This window comes from Aquarana catesbeiana, linkage group LG02, assembly GCF_042186555.1.
Source record: "Aquarana catesbeiana isolate 2022-GZ linkage group LG02, ASM4218655v1, whole genome shotgun sequence".
In the NCBI taxonomy this organism is placed as follows: domain Eukaryota; kingdom Metazoa; phylum Chordata; class Amphibia; order Anura; family Ranidae; genus Aquarana; species Aquarana catesbeiana.
In genome coordinates this window covers 266,004,958-266,017,100 of record NC_133325.1, presented here as the reverse complement: position 1 = coordinate 266,017,100, position 12,143 = coordinate 266,004,958, and the positions used below count along the sequence as shown (strand labels likewise).

At 41.6% G+C, this 12,143-nt stretch overlaps 1 protein-coding gene across 2 annotated transcripts in view; it reads left to right on the top strand.

Moving 5' to 3' along the window:
• Nucleotides 1-12,143, top strand: part of UGGT2 (UDP-glucose glycoprotein glucosyltransferase 2) — a 670,166-nt gene that overhangs the window by 426,628 nt on the left and 231,395 nt on the right. For both annotated transcript variants that reach the window (XM_073614383.1, XM_073614382.1), the window contains exon 24: nt 10,331-10,429. In XM_073614383.1, the coding sequence (XP_073470484.1) occupies nt 10,331-10,429 (99 nt within the window). The remainder of the gene's footprint in view (nt 1-10,330; nt 10,430-12,143) is intronic.

Here is a 12,143-nt window from a genome sequence, read left to right as displayed (position 1 = left end):
GAGAGATGACATCACTTCCTCCGCTTCTGTTTACATTCACAGAAGCTGAGGAAGCACATCATTGGCCAGGAGCGATCGCGAGGGGGGAGCCACGAATGAGTGGCCTCCCCCTCACCTTCGATCGACCCTGACCTCGATCCGACCGCCGCTGGCACCGGGGGGGGGTCCGATCGGACCCCCCACCCGCGGGCAGGCAAGGACGTACCTGTACGTCCTTTTGCCTGCCCGTGCCATTCTGCCGACGTATATAGTCGTGCGGCGGTCGGCAAGTGGTTAAACAATGATGTGGTGCTACTACTACCTGAGCAAGTTCATCCAAACAGAAAGTAGATGCAGGTAGGTTGTATTAGACAATGTGTCACAGTGGTAATGGAATAGAAAAGAAAGCTCTTGGGTGATCAAATCTGCATATATGAGTGAAGATGATAGAAAAGAAAACATTTGTCAATATTAGGCCTCATGCACACAGGCACTGCTATGTGCTGAGGCGTCAGTCACTTACTGGCATCTGGGGAGCCACCCATGTCATGTACAGCTGCCAAAACAAGTCAATGACTGACCATGGCCATGTTCAGGTAAAAGCAATTGCTTTTGCATTGGCATTTACCCTTGCATGCTTGTACAGCACTTCTTCCCAAATGCGCCACTTTCATGTTTGGGAAGTTGCACTGTACACGCATACATGGGTAAATACCAATGCAGAAGACATCGGCATTTACCTGAGCAAGGCTGCGTACTGCTATTTGCTTGTTTTGACAGCTGTACACAATATATGTGGTTGCCTGGACGCAGGATATCAGAGGGAATTTTACACCTCAGTACACAGGAGCCACTTAGTGTCCATGCTAGAGTTGCCACCTCATCCTTTTAAAACCAAACACATATTAATTACACAGGTTCTGTGGCTGATTAAGGTGGTAATTAAACTCACTTGGTGCCTTATCTGCATTAAATTAATGTCAGAACCTGTGTAATTCAGATGTGTTCGGGTTTAAAGGGATGAGGTGGCAACCATAGTCCATGCCCATGAGGTCTTTAATAACAAAAGAAGCCTGTGGTAGGAGTACATAGAAACATCCGGTAAATGTTACTTTGCTACTGATGCTGGCACTAAATAGAGGAGGGCACATCACAAATGGGGGTGGGAATAGATTGGAGGGGACCCAAAGGATTAGAGCACAGGTGGAGGAGGGAAAAAAAAGGGGGTTAGGGAGCGGAGCTTGTGATATCAAACAGACATCAGGAAAATTAGGCATGTGTAAATGAGAGAGTAATGCCCTGTACACGCGGTCGGATTTTCCGATGGAAAATGTGTGATAGGACCTTGTTGTCGGAAATTCTGACCGTGTGTAGGCTCCATAACACATTTTCCTTTGGATTTTCCGACACACAAAGTTTGAGAGCAGGATATAAAATTTTCCGACAACAAAATCCGTTGTCGGAAATTCCGATCGTGTGTACACAATTCCGACGGACAAAGTGCCACGCATGCTCAGAATAAATAAAGAGATGAAATCTATTGGCTACTGCCCCGTTTATAGTCCCGACGTACGTGTTTTACGTCACCGCATTTAAAACGATCGGATTTTCCAACAACTTTGTGTGACCGTGTGTATGCAAGACAAGTTTGAGCCAACATCCGTCAGAAAAAATCCTAGGATTTTGTTGTCGGAATGTCCGAACAAAGTCCGACCGTGTGTACGGGGCATAAGAGTGAAACAAATGACAAGTGGAGGTGGCAGGTGCTACTGTCCAGGCAAGCAGAGGAATGAGAAGCTTGTGTGTATCTAGCAAAGCAGTGACAACCAATGTCTTCCCATGATGCCAGCCCCCACATGGCCAGCCTTCTCCACTCTGCTAACACACAACTGTTGCTTAGGGCATAGTACAGTGCCCCGTGCAGGCAGGGGAAGGGTCTAGTGCTATTATCTGCCATACATGCAGGACCCAATTAGTAGGCCATCTCCTGTAATACATCCAGCATATTCTGTGCCATTCATGGTAGTACCTGGGATAGACTGTGTCCCCTTCATTAAATCCCTGTCCTACTGCTCTAAAAGGGTAATAGCTGTGGGGGATGAGCTAATAAAGAAAATAGTGCAGTTGTTAGATGGAGGCAGGATAGGCTTCTCTGAAGAGGAAAGTTTTCAGGGATCGCCTAAAAGTGGATAAATTTGGAGACAGTCTGACAAATTGGGGTAGGGATTTCCAGAGGATGGGTGAGGCTCGGGAGAAGTCCTGGAGGCAGATATGGGAGGAGGTGATGAGGGAGCTAGAGAACAGGAGGTCTTGGGAGGAACGAAGAGGGTGATTAGGTTGGTATTTTGAAACTAGGCTAGGGATGTAACTGGGGGCAGAGTTGTGGATGGCTTTGTAACTTATTGTTAGTATTTTTTATTTAATTTGTTGGGTGAGTGGCAGCCAATGGGGGGATTGGCAGAGAGGGGTAGCAGACACTGAGCTGTTTGTAAGGTGGATGAGTCTGGCAGCAGTATTCATGATGGACTGAAGGGGGGATAGTCTATTTAAAGGTAAGCCAATGAGGAGTGAGTTGCAGTAGTCAAGGCGAGAGATAACCATGGAGTGAATCAGGAGCTTTGTGGTTTAATTGTTAGAAAGGGACGTAATTTGGAGATGTTGCGGAGGTTGAGGCGGCAAGCTTTGGAAAGTGATTGGATGTGGGGCCAAAAGGAGAGTTCAGAGTCCAGGAAAACACCTAGCACACTGACATGTGGGGATGGGTGGATGGTTGTGCCATTGCACTTGAGAGATAAGACAGGGGGAGAGGCACGTGGGGCAGGAAATATTATAAGCTCGGTTTTGGACAAGTTGAGTTTCAGGAAGTGGTGTGACATCCATACAGATATGTCTGTTAGTAAGTTAGTGATGCGTGAGGAGACTGATGGAGCGAGTTGAGGGGTGGAGAGATAGATTTTTTTCGTCAGCATAGAAATTATATTGAAAGCCATGAGAGGCTATCAGCTGACCCAGGGAAGAGGTGTAGATTGAAAATAAGAGGCCCAAGAACAGAACCTTGGGGGACCCTGACGGAGAAGGGAAGAGGAGTGGAGGAAGTAGAATTGTAAGTGACACTGAAGGTGCGTTGGGATAGGTAGGATGAGAGCCACTGAAGAGCACAGTCACGGAGACCGAGGGAGTAAAGTTTTTTGAGGAGGAGGGGGTGGTCAACCATGTCAAAGGCAGCTGAAAGGTCCAGAAGTAGGAGTAAAGAATAGTGTCCGTTGGTTTTTGCAGTTAGCAGGTCATTTTGTGATTTTTAAAAGAGCAGTTTCTGTGGAGTGTTGAGGGCGAAATCCAGATTGAAGGGGATCAAAAAGGTTATTCTTAATAAGGTGGTCACTCAGTTGGTCGTAAACCAGGCGTTCAAGGAGTTTAGAGGAAAAGGGGAGCAAGGAGATAGGGCGTAGGTTGTTAAGATTGGTAGGGTCCAAGGATGGCTTTTTAAGTATGGGGGTGACCAGTGCATGTTTTAGAGCATTGTGAAGATGCCAGAGGTGAGGGAGAGATTGAAGATGTGGGTAAGAGAGTGTAGGATGGAGTCAGAGGGCGACCATAGCATTTGAGAGGGAATAGGGTCCAGGGGACAGGTGGTTAGGTGGGCGACAGAAAGGAGTTTAGCAACTTCGTCTGTAGTAGCAGATTTGAATAAGGGGGGTGTCAGTTATACCTATTGACACGGGGTCTTTTTTTTTTTTTTTCAAAATAGATTTTTATTAAATTTTTCAGGTTGACAGTAACTTAATACATATTAACAGTGCATATAATGACATTGTATCATGTGTTAGTCATTTAAGAGCATTTAAGAACAGTATTACATATGTTGCATTGTATAAAACTGGGATGATGTTATAATAATAAGAGCGTAATGTAGGATCTTTTTTGAGAAGGGAGGTGAGTAGGATAATAGGGGTAAGAAAAGAGGGAGAGGAAAGGACAGAGAGAGAATGTTGAGACCATTATTCGAATTGTGCTTGTATTATTTATTTATTTATTTATTTCAGGTACTTATATAGCGCCGTTAATTTACGCATTAGGTCGTCCATTTGTGTGTATATCATTTCCGAAGTATAGTTTTGCAAGGGAAAATTATGCTATTCTTCCATTATACCAGTTTTTCCATTGGATCCATTTTGTTCGGATGTTGTGATGTGATGCAGAACCTCTTGATCCTATATGTTTGTAGATGTAGTGTGAGTGAACCAGAGTAATCACGTCTAGTATAGTGGGGACGTTATGGGTTTTCCAGTGTCTGGTTAGAAGTAGTCTGGTTGCTAGGAGAATGTGAGTGAGGATTGTTTTGAATGTGTGGGAAATTGTATCTGGTATCATGTTCAATATGGCCAGTTGTGGTGTTAGAGTGATGTTGAAGTGGCCTATTTCTTGTATTAGGTGTGTTACTTCTTCCCATAAGTTTGTTATTATTGGGCAGTGCCATAGAATGTGGAGTAGGGTTCCTGTGTGGTTACATTGCCTCCAACAGAGGGCTGTGGTGTTGGTTTGGAATTTAGCCAGTCTTAGTGGTGTCAAGTACCATCTGAGTGTGATTTTGTTTGTTAGTTCCCATAAAGAAGTGCATCGTGTGGCTTTATATACTGATTTTAGTGCCTGTAGCCATTGTTGGTCTGAGTATTGTTCTTGGGTTTGACACGGGGTCTTAACTGTGGGAGATACCTGTAGAGTGGAGATTTCATCACGGATTGTATCAATCTTGTTTTTGAAGTGACTAGCAATCTCCTGGGCAGTGAGTGTGTCCGTGGGTGGAGGCTGTGGAGGACGAAGTAGAGAGTTGAAGGTAGAGTCCTGCCTTCAACTCTCTGCAGTCCTGCTTATACAAGCGTTCGAGCTCCAACTACATATACAAGTTTTTGAGTCCCATCTTGTAGTGCATTAGACCCACATCATTTTTGTGTAACTGATAATTAAAGCAGTATTTAACCCCAAAACAGAAATATACTGAGATGTAATATATTGCAGGTTACCAATCCTTAAGGCTAGGTTCACACACATGTGGCACGATTTTTTTAGTGCGATTTCAAGGATCGCAGGCAGTGCGACTTCTTGTGTGGTCAGCTGCGATTCCAATGAGTTGTTTATGTGATTTTAGATGCAGCTCTCTCTCTCCCCCCACTCCCTCTCCCTTTCTCTTAGAAACACAGCACAGGCTACAAAAAATACACTGAAACCGCATTTGAGCACCTATGTGTTTTACGTGCTTTTTCCATTAAACTATGTGGAGATATCAATCGCATTACATCAAACATGCACAGGACCCTTTTTAAAATCGCATTGCCAAAACCATTATTGACATCCTTTTTTTCCCCCAAATAGAGCTTTCTTTTGGTGATATTTAATCACCTCTGTGGTTTTTATTTTTTGCGCTATAAACAAAAAAAGAGCGTCAATTTTCTTAAAAAAGCAATATTTTTTACTTTTTGCTATAATAAATATATCACCAGAAAATATATAAAAAAAACAAATTTCTTCCACAGTTTAGGCCGATATGTATTCGTCTACATATTTTTGGTAAAAAAAATCGCAATAAGTGTATATTGGTTGGTTTGCGCAAAAGTTATAGCGTCTACAAAATAGGGGATTGATTTATGGCATCTTTATTATTAATTTTATTAATAATTTTTATTATTAATTTTTATAAGACGGCAGAATTTGCCATTCTGCCGTTGTAAATCAGCGTGCGGTGGTCGGCATGTGGTTAGTAATCAAATATAATGTGTATGCTTAAACTGTGAGTACTGCATACTGAAACTCCTTTACATTAATGGTGGTATTCTCCCAAGTATATGTATGCGAATTACATGAGCAGTCATGTTAGCCGGGAAATGTCCTAAAGGTGTTTTCCATTTTCATTGATAAAGTGTATATCTGCTTAGAAGATTGTATTTCCTATATCACACAGTTACATATGCCCTTTGGCTTAGAAAGCAAAAATCTGTGCTCTCATTTCGCCTTGCAACTCGTACCCCTGCTTAACAGGTTTTTTATGCTAGCAACTAAGTAGGTCTTAGGCTAACTACCAAAGCTACATGTTTTTTTGTTCTTCTACTGTGATGAAGTTTAGCTTCAAAAACCAATTTACTTCAAAGAGTTTTCAAGCTTTGTATGCATCACTCTTAAAAAAAAAAAACAATTGAGAAAGCACAAGTGTAGTGAAAGGTTTGGGGGTACCTCTCAGCTCAAGTCAAACATCTGATTGATGATAGGGACGAAGTGGACACAGGCTGAGGTTTCTCTTAACATACAATGCAGAACCCAAGTCCTTTAACCCTTAGGACAGATAATGTTTAAATCTAGTTTACAACTAATAAAGTAAACAGTAATGCTGATCTCCATATTTTAAAGAACCAAGCTGATCCAAACCAACAATTTCCTTCACTAACAGATGCAGTGGCTGTGTGCCCTGTACAAACCTTGTGTAATCTCAGTTACATACAATACAGTATACAGCACTGTGTGCTGGTAGCAAGGCATGAACTTCCTGTCCTGTTACTGGAACAAAATCGACTTGGGTTGAGCTCTGCTCAGCCATTCAGGAAGCTTTGTATTGTATGAATTAATACAAATTTGATTTGATTTGCTGAGGCAGAGATCATGAAGTAATTCATTCACCACTCTGCCTCAGACAATCAGAGTAAGCTTTGTATTCATTCAGAAAGTACAAAATCTTATGTGAATGGCTGAGCAGCCTGACTCAATTTTTTTCCCAGGACTGGGATGGGAAGTACTTGTCCCACTGCCAAAACACAGCTCTGTAAACTGGATGTAGGTGAGTCTACATATGTTTTGCAGTGCACACAGTGGCTGCTGTTAGTAAAATAAATGTAACCACCTCCCGCCCGCCGTATAGACAAATGATGGTAGCAGGGTGGCTCCCTCATTCTGGGACATAGCGCATCCTCAATCTCGGTAAAGACCCAATGACGAGGCTCTTCACCCATGTGATCAGCTGTGTCCAATCACAGCTGATCACATGTAAACATGTTATCGGCTTTTCTCTCCTCACACTGACAATGCGAAAGAAGAGGAGAGCCTATCGGCAGCCTTTTCTCACAGGGGAGACCTGCACTGATCTGCAGTGCAGCCCCAACATTGTCCATCAGTGATGTCAGTGCTGCCTTTCAGTGCCTAGCATTTCCCTGCTCATCAGTGTTACCTATCCGTACCGCCTATCAGTGCTACATATTAGTGCCCTTCAGTGCTGCCTCATCAGTGGCCATCAGTGCAGCCTCATCAGCGCACCATAGTGTAGGAGAAAAATTACTTATTTACAACATTTTCTAACAGAAAAGAAGAAACTTTTTTTTTTTTTTCTTTTTTTTTTTTATCAAAGCTTTCGGTCTTTTTTTTTCATTTTTTTTTTTTTTTTTAGCAAACAATAAAAAACCCAGTGGTGATTAAATACCACCAAAAGAAAGCTCTATCTGTCTAAAAAAAACACTTGACAGCTTGAGAGGAGAGCCGATTGGCAGCATTTTCTCACAGGGGAGACCTGCACAAATAATTAGGGCAGCCCCAACATTGCCCAGCCATGATGCCATTCATTGCCCATCAGTGATGCCAGTCAGTGCTGCCTTTCAGTGCCCATCAGTTCCTGCTAATCAATGCCCATCAGTGCTGCATATTTGTGCCTCCTCATCAGTGCCCTTCAGTGCTGCCTCATGAGTGCAGCCTCATGAGTGCATGTCAGTGAAGGAGAAAAATTACTTATTTACAACATTTTTTTTTAACAGAAACGAAAAAACATTTTTCTTTCTTTTTAATCCAAATTTTCAGTCTTTTTTTTTGTTGTGTTTTTTTTTTTTTTTTAACAAAAAATAAAAAACCCAGTGGTAATTACATATCACCAAAAGAAAGCTCTATCTGTCTAAAAAAAAAAAAAAAAAAAGATAAAAATTTCATTTGGGCACAGTGTTGCATGACCGCGCAATTGTCATTCAAAGTGCGACAGCGCTGAAAGCTGAAAATTGTCCTGGGCAGGAAAGGGGTGAAACTGCCCGGTATTGAAGTTGTTAAAGTTCACTAAAACCTGGAGATCAGCTTTAATTCCCCAGCCCCCTCCTTAATATTACTAGGGAACACCTTCAGTTTTGGTATTTTCAGAAAAAACAAGTAAAAATGTAAGCAGCAAGTATTATAAATCTTACATTCACAAAATATATTTTTAGAATGGGAACATAACAAATATAAAGTAGTTGTTATCCCAATTTGGATGCAAAAATTAAAATACTCTTTAAGTTAATATTTCAGAATAGATCCATTCTAAATATTACCTATACATTAAATAACCTAACATTTGAAATTTCACTGACAAGTAAAAAACAAATCACATTAATGCCACGCTAAGAAAGGTTGTGATATTGCATACCTGTTGTAGTATCAAAGGCAATTATATTATATTATATTTTGGTTGAAAAAGTATGTCTTTCTCATCTTTAGCCTTCTCTTACACAAAATGTGATGCTCTGTCTGTGATTCATAAATTGCTTTTATATGTAGGAGTGTATGTTCGAAAACTGATTAAAAAGACCAAAACAATTCACACAGTCTTCAGACTCCAATTAGTATACCTGCAAAAATGTTCCAGCTTATGAAAGACACTAGGGTATTTGGTGGGAAAAGTCATTATGTGGAGAATGCAAAATACTATGAGCGAGAAGTTGGAATAAGAACACACAAGATTTGGCCAATTACGGGGGGGGGGGGGGGGGGGGTGATAAAGCAATCAAACATTCTGAATAAAAGAATAAAAATAGAAAAAAAACTACATTGTGCACCTACTTCTGGATACTTAAAGCTCAACTCCAGGAAACAAAAATTATCCCTTTCAGTAAGACTGTCCCACACTGCAAGTGTTAATTGCTTGTTTTGGTCTAGGGGATACAGAAAAGCAGAAATAACTTACCCAACCCTCCCTGCTGCTAGCCATGGGCCCCCTGGCATCTTCTCTGCTACACTCCACCAGTCTGGACAGATGTTCTGTGCATCCACATGCAGACAGTCCTATAAATGTAATTCTGGATGCAGCAGCTGCACAGACACAGCCGCTGCTCCCAATTTGCCATCCATGTGGGTGCAGGTGGGTCCCCAAACTCGCACTGTCTGCATTCGAGGACACTCACCTGCACCCACCAGAATGTCTAATTGGGAGCAGCAGCTGTATCTGTGCAATTGCTATGACACAATTGGCACATTAATTCACAGAACATCTGTCAAGTAAGGGAAAACTAGGCCCTCACATGGTGGTTCTAAACCCCAGTCATGGAATTTGCACTAAGCACATATATCTGTAGTGTGTATCTATCTCTCTCCAAAACACTAATGCCCTGTACACACGGTTGGACATTGATCGGACATTCTGACAACAAAATCCATGGATTTTTTCCGACGGATGTTGGCTCAAACTTGTCTTGCATACACACGGTCACACAAAGTTGTCGGAAAATCCGATCGTTCTAAACGCAGTGACGTAAAACACGTACGTCGGGACTATAAACGGGGCAGTAGCCAAAAGTTTTCGTCCCTTAATTTATTCTGAGCATGCGTGGCACTTTGTGCGTCGGATTTGTGTACACACGATCGGAATTTCCGACAACGGATTTTGTTGTCGGAAAATTTTATAGCAAGCTCCCAAACTTTGTGTGTCGGAAATTCCGATGGAAAATGTGTGATGGAGCCTACACACGGTCGGAATTTCCGACAATAAGGTCCTATCACACATTTTCCGTCTGAAAATCCGACCGTGTGTACAGGGCATAAGTGTCATTTCTCTAAGGTACTTTGTTCCTCTGTTACCTTCATGAGTCCCTTCTGAGAAGTTTTCCGACACATTAGATTACATGAGCTAAAATTTGTGTCGGGAGGGAGATGAGCACACAGCATGTCTATTCAGAATACAGCTCTGCAGGTTCTTTTGTTCCTCTGCCTGTGTTGAGGGGGGTGTCCCTTTCCTCCAATCAGCTCTCACACTGTGTCTCAGAGCTGTAACTGCAGTTCTCCACCTACTTCTCTGTACTACCCACAGTTGCATAAGGATTGTATCACTTTGAAGGGTTGTAGAAAAGACTGCAGTTAAACAAGTAAAACCCATATAGGAGGATTTTTTTTAATCTTTCTGTATCATCTGAGACTATTCACTTTACTGGGTATATGTGAGCATTTAAATCCACTTTAAGTATGGCCATGTGAATGAGGCCTTAAATTATTGTAATTGCATAACTTTTGTCTTTGTTACTCAACTATGTTTCTTGTATTTGCATTGTGTTATAAAAAAATGTCACATTTTGATATTTTTTAGTAGTTCAAGTGATTTGGTTATGAAGGTGGATTCTCTTCTCTCATCTATGTCCAAAGGAGAGTCAAGGCAAGACTTACAGTTTGTGAAACAGAAACATAGGTAAGGACTTTAAAATGTAATGTGTATAACTATATATAGACCAGTGTTTCTCAACTCCAGTCCTCAAGGCGCACCAACAGGTCATGTTTTCAGGATTTCCCTCAGATGAAACGGCTGTGGTAATTGCTAAGGCAGTGAAAACTGATCAAATCACCTGTGCAAAATAAAGGGAATCCTGAAAACATGACCTGTTGGTGCGCCTTGAGGACTGGAGTTGAGAAACACTGATATAGACCATGCACTGAAGAGTCCTGTATTTAAAGGAAAACATGTCTACCTTGGTGAAAGTTATTGGGATTTTTGGTGTACTCTTTGCAGATTTATTTTGTGTGGCATAATATATGTGATGTTGTACAATGACAGTATTTGCATATTTAATCCGGACTTGAATCATTTCAGGTTTTAATACACTCTCGGAGAAGTGTTTAAATGTCACGTGCAAGCAATATCCAAATGTAACTCTTAAAACTAAATCTTTTTCTCTAGAGCATGACCCAGCAATATTTTTTAACTTTGTTCCTGTGAAAAAACACTTATTTCTAGCTGTGACATCACCAGTCTTGTAACCTGGTGTGCTTCCTAATGTTACCAACATGTGCAACCTGGAATCCTTTGCTCTGCTCCTAGAGTAGATACAGTATCTCACAAAAGTGAGTACACCACTCACATTTTTTAAATATTTTATTATATCATTTCATGTGACAACACTAAAGAAATGGCACTTTGCTACAATGTAAAGTAGTGAGTGTACAGTATTTATAAGTGTAAATTTGCTGTCCCCTCAAAATAACTCAACACAGCCATTAATGTCTAAACCGCTGGCAACATAAATGAGTACACCCCTAAGTGAAAATGTCCAAATTGGGCCCAATTAGCCATTTTTTCTCCCCGGTATCATGTGACTCGTTAGTGTTACAAGGTCTCAGGTGTAAATGGGGAGCAGTTGTGTTGAATTTGGTGGGATGACTCTCACTTTCTCATACTGGTCACTGGAAGTTCAACATGGCACCTCTTGGCAAAGAACTCTCTGAGGATCTCAAAAAAAAAATAATTGTTGCTCTACAATTTAGAATCTGGCTGGGCAGCCCTCGGTGTGATACGACACCTCATCCCAGTAATTTGAAAATCAAGTCGGGGGGGGGGGGGGGAGTATGGGGATTATGGCGGTGCCAAGAGAAACAATATACACAACTTGGAAGTTAAAATTGTATTTATTTAACAAAAATCATTAAAACTAAGCATGAAAATCACATAGACAAGGTGTGCAGAAATTTCTAAAATCAATTCTGTAGCAAACTTATTTCACATGACTTGGCCTGACGAGTGTAACGGCCAGTTCAGTGAGTAGGTATTTTGATGCCCGACATGTTTCGCCAGTGTTGGCTTCCTCAAGGACAGTTGTTTGATACCTAGAGCTCTACAGTACTCTCTATGAAGAGAAATATAACAATCAATGGATGTTTTAAAGCAATTGATACATTAAGGTACAAAAAAAGTGTATATACATATGTTTGCGAGCTGTCCGAGTAGACTACCCCCCACCCCCCGAATTGGCCCCAAAAAATCCCACCCACACCACACGGTGCCAATAGCAGCCCCAACCAGGCTATCCAAAGATGGTAAGATACCTGTAAATCACCAGGGATGGATGCTACACGCCTCCGGAGCAGAGCCCCAAACAGAGATCACAATAGGTAGCTGCAGGGAGCAATAA